This window comes from Diprion similis, chromosome 9 (genome assembly GCF_021155765.1).
Source record: "Diprion similis isolate iyDipSimi1 chromosome 9, iyDipSimi1.1, whole genome shotgun sequence".
NCBI classification, from domain to species: domain Eukaryota; kingdom Metazoa; phylum Arthropoda; class Insecta; order Hymenoptera; family Diprionidae; genus Diprion; species Diprion similis.
In genome coordinates this window covers 5,434,758-5,457,076 of record NC_060113.1, presented here as the reverse complement: position 1 = coordinate 5,457,076, position 22,319 = coordinate 5,434,758, and the positions used below count along the sequence as shown (strand labels likewise).

At 35.2% G+C, this 22,319-nt stretch overlaps 5 protein-coding genes across 8 annotated transcripts; 3 read left to right on the top strand and 2 right to left on the bottom strand.

Annotated features, from left to right (window-relative positions):
* The first annotated feature begins 1,669 nt into the window (after positions 1 to 1,669).
* On the top strand, positions 1,670 to 2,552 carry LOC124410340 (ubiquitin-conjugating enzyme E2 T-like). Its single transcript, XM_046888621.1, has one exon. The coding sequence runs from the start codon at positions 1,845 to 1,847 to the stop codon at positions 2,322 to 2,324; it is 480 nt and encodes a 159-aa protein (XP_046744577.1). The 5' UTR covers positions 1,670 to 1,844; the 3' UTR covers positions 2,325 to 2,552.
* A 358-nt stretch (positions 2,553 to 2,910) lies between these two features.
* LOC124410338 lies at positions 2,911 to 6,851 on the bottom strand. 2 transcript variants are annotated; one of them, XM_046888619.1, is made up of 4 exons: positions 6,550 to 6,851; positions 5,301 to 5,779; positions 4,224 to 5,016; positions 2,911 to 4,128 (listed from the first exon to the last, which is right to left on the bottom strand). In XM_046888619.1, the coding sequence occupies exons 2-4, from the start codon at positions 5,770 to 5,772 to the stop codon at positions 3,909 to 3,911; spliced, it is 1,485 nt and encodes a 494-aa protein (XP_046744575.1). In that variant the 5' UTR covers positions 5,773 to 5,779; positions 6,550 to 6,851; the 3' UTR covers positions 2,911 to 3,908. The 2 variants fall into 2 exon arrangements, with proteins under 2 accessions (XP_046744575.1, XP_046744576.1); XM_046888620.1 differs by having other exon boundaries at positions 5,301 to 5,776; positions 6,564 to 6,851.
* Positions 6,852 to 11,520: 4,669 nt separating this feature from the next.
* LOC124410319 (armadillo repeat-containing protein gudu) lies at positions 11,521 to 15,105 on the top strand. Of its 2 annotated transcripts, XM_046888583.1 has the most exons (9): positions 11,521 to 11,657; positions 11,878 to 12,184; positions 12,413 to 12,703; positions 12,812 to 13,060; positions 13,158 to 13,589; positions 13,677 to 14,081; positions 14,177 to 14,398; positions 14,478 to 14,593; positions 14,707 to 15,105. In XM_046888583.1, the coding sequence occupies exons 1-9, from the start codon at positions 11,611 to 11,613 to the stop codon at positions 14,738 to 14,740; spliced, it is 2,103 nt and encodes a 700-aa protein (XP_046744539.1). In that variant the 5' UTR covers positions 11,521 to 11,610; the 3' UTR covers positions 14,741 to 15,105. The 2 variants fall into 2 exon arrangements, with proteins under 2 accessions (XP_046744539.1, XP_046744540.1); XM_046888584.1 differs by lacking the exon at positions 14,177 to 14,398 and having other exon boundaries at positions 13,677 to 13,907.
* Positions 15,106 to 15,260: 155 nt separating this feature from the next.
* Positions 15,261 to 18,630, bottom strand: LOC124410326 (receptor expression-enhancing protein 5-like). Of its 2 annotated transcripts, none has more exons than XM_046888593.1 (4): positions 18,404 to 18,630; positions 17,374 to 17,606; positions 16,517 to 16,652; positions 15,261 to 16,392 (listed from the first exon to the last, which is right to left on the bottom strand). In XM_046888593.1, the coding sequence occupies exons 1-4, from the start codon at positions 18,528 to 18,530 to the stop codon at positions 16,346 to 16,348; spliced, it is 543 nt and encodes a 180-aa protein (XP_046744549.1). In that variant the 5' UTR covers positions 18,531 to 18,630; the 3' UTR covers positions 15,261 to 16,345. The 2 variants fall into 2 exon arrangements, with proteins under 2 accessions (XP_046744549.1, XP_046744550.1); XM_046888594.1 differs by lacking the exon at positions 18,404 to 18,630 and adding an exon at positions 17,766 to 17,916.
* A 1,127-nt stretch (positions 18,631 to 19,757) lies between these two features.
* LOC124410327 (BAG family molecular chaperone regulator 2) lies at positions 19,758 to 21,538 on the top strand. The gene is made up of 3 exons (XM_046888595.1): positions 19,758 to 20,160; positions 20,478 to 20,590; positions 20,891 to 21,538. Exons 1-3 carry the CDS (start codon positions 19,992 to 19,994, stop codon positions 21,113 to 21,115), a joined length of 507 nt encoding a protein of 168 aa, XP_046744551.1. The 5' UTR covers positions 19,758 to 19,991; the 3' UTR covers positions 21,116 to 21,538.
* Positions 21,539 to 22,319: the final 781 nt, after the last annotated feature.

Here is a 22,319-nt window from a genome sequence, read left to right as displayed (position 1 = left end):
CACCAGGAACTCAAAAAACACCTTGAAATAAGCGTAGGACCAACAGCAGAGAAATGACGATGAAAATCTGCAGTTTTATGGCTGTAACTTTTGATCCGTTGCTCGCAGCGTATTGGGGCTGCGCTCAATCGATTCCTCTTGCAAAATTACTTTGGAACAGTGCCCTAAAAAATTAAATGCATGACTTTTCAAAGTCGTCGAAATTTTCGCCAAAAATCCAAAGGGTTATCCTTATCTCGCAAAATTACGTCGGAATAGTGAAATAGTCTGAAAGAATATATTGCAACACCTTTCAGAATCCTCGAACCTTTGCCTAAAAGTTCAAATGGGTTAGCCTCACCTATTTCCTTGAGCCAAACAATTTTTGTCTCAGAATCGATTTTTATGAGTCTCAATTGACTGAGTCGAACCCCAAGAAAATCCAGAAGGATTTAACCTTCCTTTTTTTTCAGGTGAAAATATTTCTATTCCAGAATCTATTCGTAATACGCTATATCTCAATCATCAGACCCCGGGGAACTTGAAAAACGCACCTTAATACACTGTTTCACGGCTGCAATTTCTGATCCACTGTCTACAGTGAGCTCAAGACTTATGAGAATCGAATTCTGCAGAGTTACGTCGATATACCAACGAGGACGGGAAGGTTAAATGAACCTATCGTTCAAATTTCAGCCAAATTTCCCAATCATACTATTGAAATGCAAGACATACTCCAAAGGTTATAGTTCGCAAATCATTTGGTTATCAATCAATATGATAATTCATTAAACCCAGCTGACTCAATCGCATTTACCAATATCATCAAACATTCTATATAGGTCAACAGATTATAGGACTCTTTGACAGGTTCGAAATACTAACTGCACTAACCAGGTCGGCAACTGTAGGAAGTTTCTGTACCGGAGCTCTCTGCACAGCCCCATACCAAATTATGTGTGTTGGAACTGTTTAGTTAGTGGCGAGTAAAATACCTCGGTATCTCAACGGTACGAAGATGAGCGCAACCTAAATTATAAATTGTCTGTGGAGCGCAACTCGTACTTGCTTGTCCCTATGCCCTATACTTCAAAAGTATTCAAAAGTAATTTTCTTTTTAAATTTTGCACGTATTTTCCGTAGAATCTGTTATTATAAGTAAGTGAACCTGCCGGCCGAATCATTTCAACTTGAGAAAAAAATACCGTTAGGACGAAATTATGGATGTAAAATTAATAATTTTTTTACTCCAGAACTAAGTCGGTAAACGTTGGTCAGATTTTGAACGAATTGGTATAGGATTTCATTGAGTGAAATTGGTCACTCTGGACTATCTCAGCTTTTAATAAAAATTGTTTGTTAAATATTTCATACAATCTCGCTCGAGTTTGTTTACGATAGATCAGTGTGCAAAAATAATTAAAAAAAACATATCTTGAAGATCAGCCCTGATTTGCCGCGTGGCTGCTAATTTTTATGAATTGTATCCGAAGTTAGGATTTGATTTTTTCTAAGAGAAATAATCCACTTTGTGTATAACGAAATGACGGGAAAAACTAGTTACAAAAATTCCTGTACCATTTGCTAACCTCAAATCTGATGATACTATTTCTTAGTGCATATATATTTCAAAAACCCCCTAAAATAATTTATTGTAGTGAAAGTACATTCAAATATGAACAAGAATAGATATAATTAACTTTACGCTTAAATCATCTGTTTGAATTCGGGTTGCCAGGTTGTTTTAGAACTTTGAAATAATTCGGAATAGCAATATTTTATGTAGTCAGTACATCATGCATGCTAAGTGGTTGTTATGAAAAGAAGTTTTTTCTGTACATTTTGCAGAAATTTTTCAACGTGAAATGCAAAAAGCATTGAGAATGAAGAGAGAACTGGCAAAAATGGCAGAAAATCCCCCAGAGGGTATTTGCTGCTATCCGAAGAGTGACAAAATTGATGTTTTGGCAGCAAATATCTTGGGGCCACTTGGAAGTCCTTACGAGGGTGGATTATTCCAACTAGAAATTGAAATCCCAGAAAGTTACCCTTTTGAACCACCTAGGCTGAAGTTTTTGACACCTGTTTACCACCCCAACATAGATGACGCAGGAAGAATCTGTATGGACTTGTTAAAAATGCCACCCAAAGGAGGCTGGAAACCAACAATAAGTATAGAAAATTTACTGACTGCCGTTCAACTACTACTCAGTTATCCAAATCCCGATGATCCACTTATGGCTGAAATAGCTGAAGAATATCGTTTAAACAAAGCAGTGTTTGAGAGAAAGGCTCGCAAAAGTACAGCAGAAAATGCAATGGGAAAGAGAAAAAATGAATTTTAAAACCCGTACCAGATTTTTGGTTCAAGTATGAATTTTATTTCGTAAATTCCATAGAATATAAGAAGCAACAGTAAATTAACGTTAATCAGTAGTATATAAGCACGTAGCAATAAGCAGTTATTTTAATAGTTACAGAGTATGTCGATCAACTTGGGTAACTTAATGAAGAATTAAAATAGCATAATTATATTACACAGAATATTAACCAATAATTATCAGATCACATCAGTTTTTTTTTTTTTTTTCATATTTAATTGTTGTATTTTTTTATTCTACTTTTTTTCGTTTTCTTAGAACATGAATAAAAGCCTAAAACAAGCTTTGTCAATCATGTATATGTGAAGTAGTCAAACAGCCTTTTGATACTGGCTTGTCAAGCTTATACGATAGATTGAAAATGATTTATAATTATTTTTAGGAAATTATTTTCTAACGTTCAACATATAAATGTTCAACATTATTTTTTTTAGTACACAAACGATAACCACTACAGCAGACACATCGTATGTACACATTGAACTCATTGCAACAAATTTCGAGTCCCATACTTTGAGTATAAATCATGAATAATTTTTAGAAATTTGAGGAAAGTTTTCAGATTATGACCTCAAGAGATCAAAATTCTTTTGTGTAATGCAACAAACTCAGTAACAATAATTCAAACGTTAACAAGCTTTTCTTTAGTTAATACAATGCATATTGAGGCACATAGCTAAAGGCAATAGGCAGTAATTTGAACATTAAATTTTAGATACATCTCTATCATTTAGTCATATAAATTTACCGTATAAAAGCGATTAAAATTGCCATTTATTATTATCATTGCTATTCAGCACAGTACTTTTGTACAGATATGGGATAAATATTTGGAGTATCAAAATTCTGTAAATAAATTTTGTAAAAAAGTTGTAGAAACATTTTTGAGCAAAAGCCGAGTATAATTTATCTTCTACCCTAAATTAGAAACGTCATGAACGCTCTTGATATAAATTTCTTTCTTCTCCTTACACAGTACCCCGCAGACCAGTTGACTGGTGTAATGATGTGAGTTTTGCATTTGATTTTCGGCATCAATCAATTCATCAATTTTCTACGCCCACAGTCTTCATGAATATTATAATCAGAAGATATCTGATTTCTATTCAGACGTATCATAAATACATCTAATAGTAATACATGTCGTTGTTAGGACTACGAAATGTTAAATTCCACATTAACAAGCTATTATACTTATTCTGAGTGTCAAAATCCTCAGATCCAGAATAAAATTTATTATGCATTGTCATATTGTGCAGCTGATTTTATAATAAACAAATAGATTGACATTTAAGTAGAAGAGATACCAGGATCTTCTGTTGTTTCAAATGATATATTAGTATTATTATAATTATCACCTCAAAGTTACTATCATGATATGAGCTGCTCTTTACATCTCGATGAGCGATTTATATTAGGTCAAGATCTTACTTATTTATCGCACATTCACGTAAACGGTCGCCCAGAATTAGTCCTAGCATATTTAATTTGTTACCTACAATATTACCTACCGTAATATTTATCAAGATACTTGTTTGAACAGCAGTGTCAGCGCATTATCATGTAAAAGTCTTCCTGAGCAGGATTTTGGTCTTGTTGCACGATATCTTTTAGTCGTGGAGACATCGGAACATATTCCGAATTATCAATCGGCGTGTGGCCTGTATTTGTCTTATCCTCTGGCGTTGGCGTTGGTGTGGTATCATCTTGGGTACTTGGCGTAGCTGATCTCGTTCCACCTTCCGAATCCAGACCATCATCACTTATGCTGTACGGTAAAGAAATTCGTATGAAATTTGATCTTTTCAACTTCCTAGTAGAGTTTCGATTCGCGTTGCCTTAAACGGTAATGTTGTCACTAACCTTCCATTACGAGTTGATCCAGATCCACAGCGTTGTCTTGGAGGTAAGGGCGGAGGGGGTTGTCTGGGGCCGCAAGGTCCAAAAAGCAGTTCCTCTGGGTCTTCGTACAAATTGAGTGGCATTTTTATAGTCCTTGATGGATCAATTTCGTCCATTATCTCTTCATAGATACCCGAAGCAACTGAGATGTTAGACACTCTTCTCGGACAAGGTTCTTCTAGTTCTTCTAGACTAGATCCAATGTTTGGAATACTGGCTGGTTCTGGTTGATAAACATTGTCGACAGCTCGGGTGCACATGTTCATTTTTGAACGGGATATTTTTTCCAAAAGTTTGTTCTCTGATATGTCATCTAATAACTTTGCCTCGCTACCAGATCTTGTCGACAATAACAAGCCCAAGCCAGCACTTATCAAACTGGATGCAACTTTGGATTTCAATACGGGAAAAGTACCAGAGTCCCCATCATTATGAATAGAAATTCTCAAATCTCCTTCACTAAGACTCAAAGGCCGCTGATTTAGATGCTTGTGTCTTGGTCCTCTTCCCTGTGTTACAAAGTCCTGGAGTAATCTAACGGCTTCAAAGCAGAATAAATGCAATTCACCAACACCCCCACGAAATTCTTTAGACGTGTGAATTACACAAATTCGTTTAACATCTTCCGGTCGACCTGCGGCTGGGAGATGAAATTGACTCAACTCTTTCCATTCCAAGCTTTCTTTTATTTCTCCAGAATTGACGTCCTTGACAAAAACGCCCAAGCGACTGGCTACCAGGTCGCCATGAAGCCCTGCAATCACAAGACAACAGAAATGCAGTCACTGCTGTAGTGATAACATTAAAGATGAAAAAAAAAAAAAAAAAATAACACTAAATCATGAGGCTTTTAACAGTCGAATGTATCAGCTAACAGGATGTTAAAATACCAACTGTGCATAACAATAACAAAGTATTTTACAGTATCCAAGTACTAAAATGTTGGTATATTAATGAAAATACCGAACAATGTGCTAAGAAAAAACTGTATATTCGCAATGCAGGTAAAATTTCAAAATTTTATTTAACTTCTAATACCTGTGAGACCTGCACCTCTTGAATGTGCATTATCGACCATAGAAATATGGAACATTCCTTCCATAAAACGATGTCTTCTGGGCTTAAGTATCTGCCTAAAATTTGCCATCCAGCGTTGACTTTCAGTTTCAGAATTTCCACAGAGATATAGAAGAGGTTTTCTTTCACTCGGAGGAAAAATACCAAAGGCAAATTGTTTGGACCTGGATTCTGTACGACAGATAATGGCATCTGCTGGTATTTTTATCGCGTTATCACGATCCTTAGGTACCGTAGCTCCGCCGCTACTTATACCACAGTCTAATCTAACTTCTATTCCAAGACCCGGACCCAATTTTCTCACCGAACACCAATGACGTCTCCAGACCTTCCAAGGTGCTAGAGAACGTTTTTTTACTCTTTGGGTCATTCCTCTGTTGCCAGGTAGTTTGGCATCCAGAAAACCACAAATCTCCGCATCTTCGCCAGCCATTTTCCTATTTCCAAAAAATTGAAAACAAATTAAAAACGTCACCTTTATTTGTCAATTTGTCTTTCTATACACTTTGAATTAATATATTGAGACTACATTAATCTAGCAGACATAATTTTCAATGGTTTGATTATTGATACATGCCATTTATCACATTTTACGGTAAATACGGGTTTGATTTCAAGATTGCTAGATTTTAATAATATCACCGAAGACCGAAGAGGTTTTGTCGGGCTATAATAAGTAAATATCCGAAATTCGGGCTCAGAGAAAAGAATGTAAAGTAAGGGAATAAAATTAACCGTTTCCGTTTAAAAATGTACGCCTACTGCGAGTGAGTTATCAGCCTGCAGCTATGCCAAAAACAACCGTCCTATACATCCCGAGTTGAAATCCGATATATAATAAGAGATGCAGTAATATTCTTCAAGTATTATTTAAAAAACGTAATCAATGAATGCAAGTAGATACGGTTGATCGAGGATGCAGTTGAAAATCACAAGTATAACTGTAAAATTTAATGAGAAAAGAAACTATCGAAATCAAGTACATATGTAAAGATATATATAAAAAAAAAGATATTTATCCAAATCAAGGAACGATATAGGTATATTATATTCGGCGGCGTTACGCTACGTGACTCGGCAAAGCGTATATACATTTCCACCCTATTAATTCTTTCGGTAAATAATAACAATTACGAATACCTATACACTACAGCAGGTATGTGTACATACAATATAACTAACCGACAGTGAAATAGGAAAAATATCAAAGGTTTGAAAAATTACCGTTTCTGGGGGAAAACGTCAAATTGCACCGATCACAACACAACAACACAGTATATATATATTATCGATGACGCTCATGCCCCGCGCTCCGCAAAGCAGCGCCTTGAGTTACTGAACTTCAAGCTTGTTAGTGTATAATTAATTATAGTCACGAATGCACGCAGCAGCGATGCAACGTCAGCCCCCAGCTAGCTGCCGCGAGACTTGAGACAACGGAGTGCAGCGGCGTCTGACTGCCGGAGCGTTTCCACCGCCTCGAACCTTTTCCTGTGCCTTCAGCCGGGGATAACACCAAGCGGTGTGTTCGTGACGCACTGCTCCCCCCCCCCCCCCCCCCCCCCCCCCCCGAGCACGTTTCTGGAATCGATATACGAACCCCACCCAAGGGTTGGTTGTCTTCCCAGGTCACCCAGGTGTCAGAAACCCCTTGATTATTCGCATTCCGCAAACTTTATATATCTTGTTATACCCTTTGACGATTGACATGCGATTTACGATTCTAAAAACTTTTTACCTGCTTATTTGCACATCGGCATTTTCATAGTAATTCTGACTGGTATTTATGTGTAAATGTACGTACTTACGTACCTTGTTATACTTTATATATGTAATAAAATATCGTTCGGCAATATACATTCGAATTCTGATTTTTTACCTATTTACATTCGTGTGTTATTCCACTGCGGTTGTAAATATTATTATATTGGAAAAATATTACGCAGGCGTTATACCTGGAAACTAGCATGTGCAGCTATATTGGTTCACTTAAGTAAATCACATCGGAGATACCGTAATAAACGGTTGGAATCAGGAGTTCTAAATATTTATCTGTAGAAGGTGGATAGAGCGGTGATATATTTGACCGGCTATATTTGAAATACAATTGAATGCATAAACATTCGATCGGCGATCGCGTTGAGCATTATAATTGCAGTGAATCGCAATTTGCTATACGATACGTTATTGGCAGTGTTATAAGGGCCTGAATTATTATAGAAAAAATTTAAATCAAAAGTCGAAGACTATTAATACATGAGCGCAACGGACTTTAGATTGTAAACACATTTTTCGACACATTTCATAAGTCTTACACTCGCCTGCAGCTGACGATTAATTTGCGTGGGGTCCGTTTTGGTGTACATCGTACACATCGTATTACATGTTTATAAGTGTATGCGTGTAAGAGATGAAAGTAAAAGAATATAAGACTGCTTCGAGACGTTAGGTTCTAGAAATTAGGCTGAATACCTTGGCCCATTTCTATTATACGTAACGTACGTGTACGCAAGTACAATATTATACCTATATAATATACACGTGCCGAACAATTGTCATGGGCATACATGTATAATATATATTTATCACAAAGGCACGCGATCAGGTCGTTACATACACGCTGTAAGTATAATTGTGCAAGCGATGCAAAAATGTGGCAATTCATCATTGCCATTTTTGTATTCTTATTTCACGTATTAATTCGTATTAGACGAGCATACACGTAGCTTCAACCGCATTATAACGTGTAATGTTCAAGCATGCAGTAATACGATAATACTATTCTGCTTTATTTCCAGGGTTGAACAGAATTAAGTATGTATGTACGTCGAGCAAATCAAGGCGGTCTACTCATGGCCTCAAATTATAATCACGAACGAGAAACAACGTTATACATATTTTCTACTGTAATATATATTTTACGAAATGTTCAGATGTTCCTAATACTTTTCTTGCCACTGCAGCTATTACAATAAAAATATGATTCAGTGACGTTATACCACGCAGGGGGACATGTATATAACAACTGCTTTATATAAGTTGTTTCAAATTAAATTACGTTCAAATATAATAATCTGTTCAAATGATTGATCGATTCGGTCGGAATGCGTATAATTACGCGGAGTAAAAATACGACGGACAATAGGCCCGTGGGAATTGATCAGTCCGCGTATACCGGCAGTGGATAATTAATAGCTGCTGAACACGTCGAAATAATGAAAGATTTCATAACACTTAGAGCTTATGGAAAGAAATGAGACGGGAAATGTGACCTAGTCTTTGTAATTAGGAACGAACAGTTTGTCGTAAGCAATATTTATACGACTGTTTTCGAATTTTCCGCTTGATTGGAAAAATAGAACCACAGAACAGAGTTGTCGTTATTCATTATTCGGGCGTTAATCTGGGATATATCAGTTACTTTGTCATGGTTTCAAATTCTCAGTTTCGGACGATCGCTTGCACGATTTCTTCTATAATATTGTACGACACGATATAATAAATTTTCACTATTTTTATACATATATAATACAGATGTATCAGGATAATCTGTCACAGAATTCGAAAAAATATTCACTTTTAGGTAGCATGCACTATCAGTATTGAAAATGTTCATGTGTCAAATCGTATAATGTTTTGAATGAATTGATCGTGTAATTTATAACATGATTTATTTTGTAAATTTGATAAAATATATATGAAATTACCTAATAAATTATGAAAGCACGAATCATCAGATAAACTAGATCAAAAGTCATATAATCAACTAAATGTACAGTGAACTGTATGAATTTTGACCTAGTATATTCGATGATTCGTGCTTTCGTGACGTAATGTAATAATGATTTCTTACATATTTTATTGAATTTACAAATAAATCATGTAATAAATAACGCGCTGAATTTTTTAAAAATATTTTATGATTTAACACATGAACACCTTAAGTAGGGGACTTTTCCTCAGAATTTTAAAAGTTAATTACATTCGTCCATTACATATGAACATTTGTAATATGCAGTCAGAATTATCCCTGAACGTATGGGTCTCAAAAGTGTTTTCAACTTTTTATACCCGTGAATATCATTCCGATATCGGTATGTTACCTACGCATAGCCTAGACATTTCCAATATATAAACGATACATATATACAAAATATATTGTATATTTTGTTAACGATCAATCGTTTTGTATATATGACGTTCGTGATCGTAATTATGTCAGTTTCAATTTTCAAATTAATTGGCAGGGAATCGTAACATGTATACTTACAATATATTAAGTAATAATTTTTATTTTTACATATCTCAATAAAGCATTATATGCTTGCAGGTACATACATATAAGCTGATTCTGACGAAGCAGTATATACGATCCCAATTTATAGTCCCAAGGAATGCATATCGTTCGCATCGTATAGATATATACTAACAATTGTTTTTACATTGAATAAAATTATAATTATCACATATATGTGCATTAGCGTACAACCCGGGATTTCCAAAAATTCCATTCGACGGTTTCCAGGAAATCACTGTTTTAAGACGGTGACGTTTTTAATTACTGTAAACGACGCTGTGGCGTTATATTAACTTTTTATTGCCTCTTGCTTTGCGAAAAGAAATCATTTCATTATATGTTTATAAGGTGAATATTGCACACCCGTTATTCAATTTTCGAAAAGTATCTTCGTCGTGTTAATATTGAATTCACTTATCTCTTTCAAAATTGATTGCGAATGTTTTTGTGTTTAATGTCTCAAGGATTTAGGTAGTTTTACCTTCGATGCTTCCAAGTTTCGCTAATGATAATCTAGTTGTAGACAGGTGTCATTAGGATTACACTAGTGCATACATTTAGAATATACCTGCATACCCCGTAATAGTGTATATAGGTTGGTGTAGAAATAAAATATTCAATTTCCTCGGGGTTTTTTCTGGGTATTTCGTGATGTATATCATTCGTGTTATTATATACTACTGTTCGAAAAATCCGAACAACTCCAGATTTTCTTGTTTTTATATAGCCACCAGCAGTAATAACACAAACCTTCGAACTCACGTCGAATATACAGAATTCAATTCCGCAGATTATATTATACCTGTAGCAAAACAAGTCAATAAATAACAAGGTGTATATCACTGTACAAATATACCGTCAGGAGGTTCCTACGTCAACAAAACAGACTTGCAGGTGTCCCGTTGCAGGATATAATGAGTGCGCGGTATCCCCACCTGTTCGAATGAATGCCCCATCCATACTGCAACCGGTCAGAGATGCACCTGTTTCATAAATCGTTAAATTTCTCTGGATGATCTTGAGCCTGAAATTTTCACATTGTTTGAATGTATAATTATAGTCTGTACACGCCACCGTTACCTGAGTGTGACTGTACCGCCTGCTGTATCCAGTATTCAAGCACGGTATAATCTTTGTTGATCATGTCGCAACATCCACCAACAGGTGGTCAATGCATCTGTGCACCAAAGGGTACCTACCTACGCCTACATCAGGCTTCGACCTCACAGACTTTATGAATTGAGTAGGAGAAAGAAAGAAAAATGATTTAAAAAATATAGTTATAGATTAATTTCAAGCTCCTAATATCTGGGATTCAAAATTGTGTAAGATCTAGAATGAAAAAGGATTTCTTCCGAATTCTCTTCAGTTCATTTCAGAAATTACAACATCTCTAAATTGTATAGATACGTATATGTATATGTATATGGAAACATGAGGAAAATGTTTTATTAAACGGCTAAAAATAAAACGATCGCCTGAAGTATGCATCGTGGAAAGTTCCCAGATACTGTAGTAAACTTAAAACAATATGTTTGATCGATTCGAAATTTTTATGATTTTCGGGTGAAAAGAATTCACTTTATTGTTGGAGCGAGGTGCAATTACATAGTTGTAACTATCCGTTGAATTTGCTTGAATGCAAAATTTTCACATGCCCATTTGATCAAATCTTTTTTTAATACGGATTAGAAAGAAACGCGTATCGACAATTTTTAACCCACATGCATAGTTATATGTATAATATTTTCTCCGCGTTTGATCAATAATTTCAAAGATAGACTCGGTAGAGACTTCAGACGTAACAATTAAACGCCACGAATTCAACTGTTCAATCGCAAACGCAAAGCACTGCCTGTCATTTTAGAAGTTTAACCATTTTAAAAGTATATATCAAGTGTCAAATATTGAGGTAATCAAATTTTATCATAATTATTCGAACAGTTTATAACTCTTGAACAGCTGTTTTCCAACATGCCAAAGAAGAAGAAGGACAATGAGGAACCACCAGCTCCTATCGAGTAAATATTTTAACTTATTAGACCGGTAACATTCACCGTATCATAGTATAAAAGCCGTCCAAAAATTATCCTTACCTTAATTACGTCGTGTTACACTGCAGTTTGCTGCGAGGACTTCTTTTGATTTCTCAACAAAAGTGGCTGTGCACGAATTATTCATTCTTTTATAAAAAAAACGGTCCATCCTTACCATATTTATAATTAGATAATCATCTTTCAGGCCAGAGCCGGAATTGCCTTTGGAGTTAGATACTCCACCAGCAAAGACGCTCGTCTCCGCGATGACTGGCGAACCATTTGGGCCCAGAATTCGTTACATTGACGAAAACGCGGAAGCGGAAAGCTCCGACGACGAGCCAGAGTCCGAAAGCGATAACGAGGCGAGATTTTTAAGTGATGACCTAAAGTCCGGTGTTCCATCGGAGTTTTGGCACATTCAGAAGCTGATAAAGTACATGAAAGCCGGAAATCAAACAGCCACGATGGTTTCCCTCTGTCTACTAAAGGACCACGAACTCACCTCAATGGTTCGCTGCATACATAAGAAATCAGTTGAGATCGAACCAATAGTATCGTATTAATAATAACGATAAATCAGATGAGGAATCCATGTGTACAAATTGGTGCTTTTTAATTCAATTGATCACTATAGAATAGCGAGTATAGCTAGGGCATTATTTATTAGACATTGCACTGCGAACTATGACTGGTTGATTATATGTCAAACTTGAAAGTAACTTGTCCGGGAATTTCAGGTGATACAGCATCTCATACATGATATGGGGGGTTTGGAAGTTTTGGTAAACCTTCTGGAAACTCGCGATATCAAGTGTCAGCTTGGGTCATTATCTGTGCTGTTACAACTAGCGACTAGTTCGGATATGAGGAAGGCTTTAATTGATCTTGACATTGTGACCCCCCTTATAAACATCTTGAAGCATCCAGCAAGGGATTTGCAGGTGATGGCTGCGGAAACTATGGCAAATATTGCTATGATGAGGAAAGCTAGAAAACAAATACGGATTCGTAAGGGTATACCTTTGATTGTAAGTTGAATATAAGAAGGTATAGGAAGGATTGAAGATTTCTTAAAGTTCAATTATCTTAACTAACTGTGTCTCAAAAACTCACATTTCATAAGATCGTTCATTTAGTTAGACATTATGGATGTACCGGATTCTGTGCTGCAAAGACCTCTCGAGGAGCTGAAAGAAGATGAGTGCGAGCTTGTCGCCGTAGCAATCGGATGTGCCAAGGCACTCGATTCTTTGAGCAGCAGTCCGAAGATCAAAGAAGATCTACGAAAGCAAGGGGTTGTTTTTCACATGGCCCGCTTCTTGCGATCTTGCCATACGCAATTGATTATTCCTACAATGGGAGCTGTACAGCAGTGTGCCGACTTGGTAGGCTGCAGTTTGAAAAATCAGTCAAGTTAAAAAAAATACTTATCAATCCAATTTTGCTTAGATAATAAGTATATAATTTTATAATTCTTTTCAGAAAGCATTCAGAATAGCCTTCGAACAGATGGGCATAATAACGGACATTATTCGTCACATAGAAGATAAAAATGTGAAATTGAAAGAAAACTGTGCATTGGCAATTCACAAATGCGCTGATAATAAATTGACTCGTGACATGGTGCGTGAAGCTGGTGGATTAGACCCTTTGTGCAAGTTGGCGCAAAGCGATGATGTAAGGAGTAACAAACGCCTGCTAGCTGCAGTGACGGGGGGCATTTGGAAATGCGCCATGAGTCCGGAGAACATAAGTAGATTCAATCAAAATAATTTAGTTGCATCACTTGTGCCGCTGTTGGAAGAACACGAAGATGAAGATGTTTTGACAAGTGTTGTCGGCGCCCTATCCGAATGTTGCAAGCACCCAGAGAACAGAGATATACTGAGGACATCAGGGGGCCTTCCCAAATTGGTAAGAATTCCTAAAAAGATGATAACCAGAACAGTAAATTGATCTTGAAATAATGAGGTGATATACATTTCTATGTTTCTAATCTAGATCAGGCTATTGAGCTCAACTTACGAGCCATTACTGGAAAATATACCTTTGGTACTAAAGGAATGCGCCAAGGACGAGCAATGCATGGACATTATAAACGATCCTGATCACACATTGGACGGCGTACGATTGATCTGGTCCCTACTCAAACATCCCAACAATATCATAAAGAAGAACTCGTGTTATGCTTTAGTACCTTGCATAAAATATGCCAAAGACTCACCTGAGATGGTACGAGCCTTTGTAGGTGGTTTGGAGCTTACGGTCAGCCTATTGGAGTCTGGGGATGTGGACGTTTTGAGTGCAGCTTGTGCTACTATTGCTCAAATTGCTACAGACCCTGAAAACTTGGGCATATTAACAGATCATGGTGTTGTCAAGATGCTGGCTGATCTTGTAGACACTGTAAGCAATGCAAAGGAGCTTGATTTTCAAATATTCTTCAGTATGTAATTTAAAAAAAATGTAGATCTTGTAATTACCTGCAATCACCACTGCAGGAAAATGAGAGTCTGAGAGCTAATTTGGCACTGGCCATCGCATACTGTTGTGAATGGGAGAAGAATAACTATGAGTTTGGTCGCTTGAATGCTGTAGCTCCATTGGTAAACTATATGACTAGCAAAAATCCAGAAGTTCTCAAGGGAGTCACAATTGCATTTTGCCACTTTAGCAAAGAACCGCTCAATTGCATCACAATGCATACTTGTGGGGTTGTGAAGGTAAGGCTAACAGATGACTAATATTTCTTTTCATTGAGTATAACTTGTGAGATGAGGATTTCTTCGTTTTAAATTGCAGCATGTTTTGCGTATGGTCGGATCTAAAGATCCAGAGGTTCAAGTGGCGGCGGCTACAACTATACGAAATATCAGAAAGCTAGCATTGACAGCAGAAAAGTTCCACTATGGGGAAATGTAAGTGAACAATTTCTGTGTCGGTTTTATGGGTTGTAGATTTAAGCAAATATTGGGACTGTGAATGAAAATTGTTTAATATTAGTGATGCTAATTAACTTTATCAATTGCAGAAGTTCGCTGTACGATATAAACTATCAGAATTAGCGGAACACTGCATACAGGTTTCAAATAATACTTCACGAAGAAACGCTTACTGGTGCTTTTGAAGTTAGGATATAAAATAAATCGTTCTTTATTCGTTTTTCCCAGACAATTTATATTAGCTTTATTATTAAGTTGTAAAAAAATTGTCTTTTGAGGCACCGCATAATTCTATTTTATATAAATGTAATATGATCACTTGAACATCCTAATAGACAAAAATTGTAACAAATTGGTAAACCAGTGTCCTTAATCATCGAATATTTTTATCAGAAATAAAACACAAAAAGTATACAACAAAGTTACGAGCTCAACATGAGATTCAATTACGCCGATTAGTAGAGATCTGATCATAACTCCAAAGGACAGTCCAAAGGGAAAAAAAAAATTTTTTGTTACAGTTACTAAGAACAGTCTTCTAACAACATACAATTTTCCTAAAGTTTGAACATGTTGAGGCAAATGCAGAAATACAATCCTAATTTATTTTTTCTTATCGTAACCAAAGTGTAAAATATTTCTGATACAAACATCACTTAGTATATTCTACTTTATCATAATCCTAATATAGTATAGCAAGAGATTCTATCAAAAGCCATTGAATACTTATTTTTTGAGATAGCGATGAAACTGATTTATAGTTATGTTGTACAATATACCAAGGATCATAATACGGTAATAATAATTTCACCATGCCTAAAGAGATAAGACGTTTATTTAGTGAAGAGGTAAGTTTTTCAAATCTACCTCTATCCAGTAAGTAATTTTTTGAAGGTACATTATCAATTTCTACTATGGCATAGTGTCAAAGGATATTCTGGCAATATGTTCAACAATAACCAGTAATTTATTTCAAGGCTATAAAAATTAAATTAAAGAAATTTCAACTGAATTATTGGTTTAAATTACTATCAGAACTAAGTGGAATAAAAACACATGACATGCAATAAAAACCAAAAACATTATTCTGTACAATATTTGTAATCAATATATCAACCTGATTAAAATGAATCAATTTCAATGGTATTGAAACAAAAAAGAAGTTTAATCAACGACCAATTTCATATCCGAAGACATCATATTGTCAAATTAATACAATAACAATACTACAACCGCAGCACTTGAAAAAATATCGTAAATTTTATAGAATTTTATGACGCGTGCTAGGCGTTTTATGAGTTACACTGACGTGACTTTCATACTCGAAATCGTGTGATTTTAGGAAAAAGGACATCCACATTTTTTTTGATACATAAGTGCTGATTGAAGCCAGAAAAAACAGTCCTAAATCACAGAACGCTTTGAAAAGACATCAGTAAAAGACTCGTCATTTTCAAGTAACAAAATACACAAATAGAATTTAGCTAATTGTAAATTGAAATTACTATTCTAACAAACCCTGCCGATTCACATGTGATGTAAGACATAGGCAAATATTCCGAGTTGGAATATTGGGTAAGAAATTAATACACAAATAAACATGGCAAGATTTCAAGCCTAAATGCCAACTTGATTCTCAGGAATGGACAGAGAAGAATTTAATCAACCTGTATAAATTTAGAAATCATTTCTTCGGTGAACATAGAAATTTCTAAAGTGGGTATTCATTTAATCTTTCTTCTCATTTGTGAGAACATCCGCTGCCATTTTCACCGCTGAAATAATATTGTATGTTAGCCTGAATGATATAGCAAAAAATTTTTGCATCTAGTTTAAGTGATTCATAGAAAATCAAAAACAAAGAACGTTTTATTTGATCTATAAATATTATATAATTACCAGAATTGCGGGCGTTGGAAATTATGGCATCGAGATTTGGTTGGTATTGCAAGAATTTTGGACGAATGACACGGCGATAAATGATCAAAGATCCATTGTATTCGATTGGCACCATAAGCCAAACATAGAAAAGACACTGTGAAAATAAATTCGTTTTTATTGCATAATATACACCTTGCATATTGATATTGAGCGATAAGTAAACAAGGGCTTGTCAATTCACGATTATTATTTTTTTTGCGCTGTAAGTAGCAGCAGAACATAGCAAACAGTCTCAACACATGAACATGACTCTACAATAATAATTTATTTGGCTACTGACTCTAGTTATCAACTTCAGTATCTATATTTTTACATGGTGTAAACAACTTAGGTAAAACTGTTTGGACTTAAAAATCATGATTTTCAGTTCAGACACTAGCATACTGAGGAGTTAAGATATTTAGTGGAACGGATGGAATAACTGAATACAGTGTCAATATCATATTATAAAATGAAGCTGTACGAAACGCTTAATTCTAGTTGCTTCTCAGTAAAATTTTTTTTCGTTTTCAGAACTGTATAGATTTGGCAATAAGATGTTAAAGTTTACAGATTGTTCATTCCTTTCACTAGTACACGAAATGTGTACTCCCATACTTTCGAAAGAGCAAAAGCAAAAGAAATCTAAATTTTAGCTTAATAACGGATTGTCAAAAAAATTTCGATGTTTATTAATTTCATATGCAATCTCAAAAACTAAAAAGTTGATTCTTGAATAACAGAGCAAAAAGAACTGGATCTATAAACTGGTATTAAGAAAGGCTTATATTTAATCTATGATGGCACAGCTGAGTAATTAACCTTGATCTGCTTACCTTGATTAGCCAGTAAATTGGAAGCCAAAATACAATATAATCAGCAAAAAATTCGATGATGGTGAAAACTGCAAATACAACCCAGTAAGTTAACCATTTTGTATCGTCATCTTTCTGGGGACTTTCCAGAGCTTTCATGGAGCAATAAGCGGGGTACAAGAAGCCGATAATATTGCAAACCAGCTGCTGGCCTATCCCAACAACCAAATAAAGTGCGAGAAATCCCACAGATGCTGAAAAAAAAAATGATTAAATAATTTTACTACTAGAGGTAACAAATTCTAACATTTGTGTTACTACTATTCGTGATAAACACTGTACGAACATGATGTGGATTAATAGTTTAAAAATTTTTAGTTTTTTTTTTTCTTAATAAGTAGTTAGGCATTTACCATATTTAATTACTGGGAAGTACGCCTTTTCGGATAGATTATTATGAAAAAAATTCCGTTCAGTATCCGTACTTTCTACACTTTCGTTATGAGCCACACCTGCCATTGTGGATGTACTTTGATAACTGACAAGTGAGAAATGTAGACAATCTTCTAATTTTGTTGATAGTACTTATCTTAACAAACGAGGTAAGCTAGTGATTTCACGATAAAAGTGTCATCATACGCTTTAAAATCAGTTTAACTGGCTTAGCAGTCGTGACGAATGCCCAGTTTCTATTCAATAATTTTGAAGTAAATGAAGGCAAGTCGTGTGTCATGTACGTGGAATTTGTACCTTAATAAACTTGCGGTCATTTGGAAATCTGGTTAAGATTGTGTTATCGATAAGATATCTGAAGTCTAATTACAGTCTGGAGAAAATTCAAGACCACGTTTATTACGTGTGTGAAAACTTAAATAAGGTTGATCAACAATTGATGTTTGCACAAAATGAGAATGAAACCCAGTGAGTAATTTTGAACCGAATGATAATAAAATTGAAAATGGAGAGATCGTTACATAAAGGAATGACGGGCAAAATAAGTGTTCAGAGTACGAAATTAATGACAGAATGCGTGATAGGTAACCTAACTTACCTAGAAAAATGTAAAGCCGGTCTACCCCGATCTTTTTTTCAGCAATCGCAAAAATATTTGTCCACGGTTTGCTTTCATCCCGCAATGCCTTATCCAATGATTCTTTTATTACCGCTATTCTAGCCATTTTCGTTTACGGGAATCTGTACACCTGCTTCCAGTACAAAAATCAAACCGTCGTTTGCCGTCAGCGGATTGACACTCGATGCTAGCTGCTCAATGCTTTAGTAAGGTTCTTAGTAGAACTTTTGACTTTTCCCCCACGTTTGTTGGTAACACTATTTCGCAGCGCACTCTCGAGCTAGAAGAGTAAACTAATTTCCATTGTTTGTTATTATTGGTTATTATTCTGTATGCCCTAAGTTATTATTATAATCAATGCTTTCGCCGATTGCCATCGAGAGTCTTTTGCCGCGGCTTCGTGGTGCTAGATGAATCCATGCTGGATCTTAAATTGCTACCAGCAGAGTTGCATACAGAAGTGAAGAGATAAATGACACTGATAAATGGCAACTTGACAAAGCTTGAAATCACCATACAGCACCACATCAAATTATCAAAAGCAAAAATTCATTTTTGTCAAAACCTTATTGGTTGGGAAACTATAATTCAAAAATATATGCTATCGGGATTAGTTGGACCAATATAATCAAAATATTTATACTTATCATGTATCGACATTTGATTTCTGGATTCTCAATACAGCGGTTTAGTGTGGTTTGTAGGGTTTGCAGCACTACAAAGCAGCTGATTACCGGCGGAGTTTGCGGATGCGGATGCTTATCGTCCGACGCGTCAGGCGTAAATGGAAATCTCGTGTACAGCAGAACCGGCACGAACCTATTCAATATTTTCAAATAGGTTTACATGCAAAGCCTAGACTTATAAATCTAATTGTATGAATAAAAGTATGTTGTGTTCGTGTCAATTTTTTGCCATTATATTCGCTAGTCATTTCAACGATTTCGGTTGGATATTCGCATAATTTGAATCCTAATTAAATCCTAATAATTAAATGCAAAGTCTAATATTTATAGTATAATTTTGCAAGTAATTATGCATACAATTTATAATATATATACCAACAGACATCTATGATGCGTTTACTAATATCATGTATATTCACGTCCGTTTCTGTATTCATTATCTATAAAAATTTTATAATCAGAACCGCAGTCTTGACAGGATTTTTTGCCATACACAATAAGCATGCACATAACGTTCCCATAGACACGCTAGCCAACATTTTTTCCGCCTTCCATTAGATCGGACCAATGACATGGCTTTCTTCTCGATGCACCACCTACTCGTGCTGCACTCTGCAGTCGGTACCGAACTTTCGCGATGATTCTCACCGGAAAAGTATGGATACATATATAGGTGTGAGTACCGATTGATTGTCAGATCCCCGAAGGCTGTCAGATCCAAAGGAAATGAATTATCACTCATAACGTGTTGTTCCACCGGATTGTGAGGTTGTGAAAGACTGTTTTTTTTCGAAAATTTGAATAGACGTTACTTTGAATTTCGGCGAAAGTGTTGTCTCGAAGCAATACGGCTGGGGGATAATATCCAGTGTGCAGAAATCATGGACAACAAACAACTCAGAGATAGGTTAGTCAGTATCCTCGATCAAGTCGAGGCTCGTGTTGAGGAGTTAAGAAGAGAAGCGTGGGAGCTTGAGGAAAAGAAAGAGAACTTATTAAGCACGTTGGATGCGCTTCAAAACAACGAAAATATATTTGAATTAGTGCACGGTAAGTTTGGATCGAGTTTGGTAAGTTCGATCCATTTAAATCCGTTGACAACAATTAGGAACAGAAAATTCTAGAGGTTAATGGAAACAACTGGAAGCCCCGAGTTCACCTCGCTACTAAATTATGATGTAACAAAACACAATCAAAAATCTTTTTCAAATTTTCTACTGTTATAATTGAAAAAGACAAACCTTCAAGTAAAGTTGTATTTGCAACTGGAATCGTGAAATATTACTATGATTCTTGCTATTTCATAACTATTATCATTATCCACAATCACTTTTAATCAATTATTTTTATATTTTATAACCGAGTAGAGGAGAGAGAAGAAATCATGAGATCGGTAGAGGGTTTGTGGGTGCGCACCTCGACAGTTGAAATCCTCATCGAAACTCAGCGAAATACAGATCAAGAAGAATCTCTGCACAAGGTACGAAAGTTTTTATTGTGATTCATCTGTTGCTGAATGAAAATCATTGCATGTTACCATTAAACGTCCCATTTTATCTTAGTTTTCCCACGTAATTAAACAGTCATTTTGTTTGTTTATATTTATATCTTTGTAACGCAATTTCTTCTTTAATTAGTGAGCAAAAATTCTTTAAAATAATCTAATCGAACATTCTTTATCGAATTATTTACAATTGATAATTACTGAGTGAAAACTATTTGTCGCATTTTTTTAGTCTAGAATATATATCTCACTTGGCAATGGAATGTCTTGTTACAGGTAAATGATTTGATCGACAGCTTGATTATACAATTGCAAGAAGATCCCCAGGCTACACGAGAGCGATGTAGGAGGTTCATGAATGCTTGTACTTCCCATGGTCCAGAATATTCGGAACAAATCTTCGAGTCTGCTATTTTAGGTTGTACTTTAGATGATCAAAAACGCATTAAAAAAAGACTGCAGGGTCTGCTAGATTACATTAGTAAGATGCATACAATATAATTTTGATTAAAATATCATTAAGAGCTTATTGAGAAGAATTTCTCTTCACCTTGACTTTTGAGCAAGCATATTGTATACTATCATTATCTTTGACATAGCATATTACTAGAGTTCTATAGCAAAGAACCAATATTTTCAATGAAACATTGCAGATATCATTTTCTAATAATTAATCAACCAGATTGCAATTGTTCCTTAATGTCCTAGAAAAAAGCCAAATATCAGAATGAAGAAAAAAGTTCGAATTTCGCGTTGATGATGACAGCAAAATAGTAATTCTGATCTGTGTGACCATATAGATCAAGCAAATATAAATTACCTTTTAGCTACATTAAAGGAAGAAATCAGATTTAATCTAAACCAAAAGTTTAGTCTGTTTGCTGTCAGGCCGTTTACTGTACTTATTTATTACATGTAATATGACAAAAAAGAAAAAAAAAACTACTCAATGATAATTCCTGGTTTAATTCAAATACTTTATATTACACCACGACAAATTAAATCATATTGACGATTTTATGATACTTTAGATTTGTTCAATAATGGGCACAATCGTCTGCAACACACGTGTTGAAGGATAAAAAAAATTACGCCTTCCAGAAAAAACGGAATTATTTTTTCATTCAAAAATAGAATAAATTTTGTTTCTCTAATTGATTAAATTAAAATAGAATTTGAACCTGGCGTGAAAAATATAGAACCTGTTCCTTATATTTTTACAAATGTTCATCACTGTTACTATATGAAAGTTGTATCATCAATTGGTAGCTTAGGTATATATATATATGTGATAAAAGGTTGGAAAAAGATTATTTCGTCGTAATTTATAAATTTATTGCGAGATAGACTGAATCAAATTTATTTCGACTGATAAGTCGTCAAGGAAAATGACGATTATTTCAAGACAATGTAATGTCTTGTTATTATTAAAAGCTGTTATGCAGTTGGGAAGACTATCGAGAGTCATGAAGTATTGTTACATTGTATTCTCATGTAGAAGCCTTATTTTTATCAAATTCCTAATAACTTATGTAATTTTTATCGTGTAATCTTATAATAAACGCGTAGCGCTGGGCTGCACTCGATGTTATAGAGTACGAACATTTTTGCTTCTTTATACGGATATGTTTCAGACTATGACATAGTTGACTTGCTAATTATAATTCGTATACATTATATGTATATAGTATATGTATATTGTGTA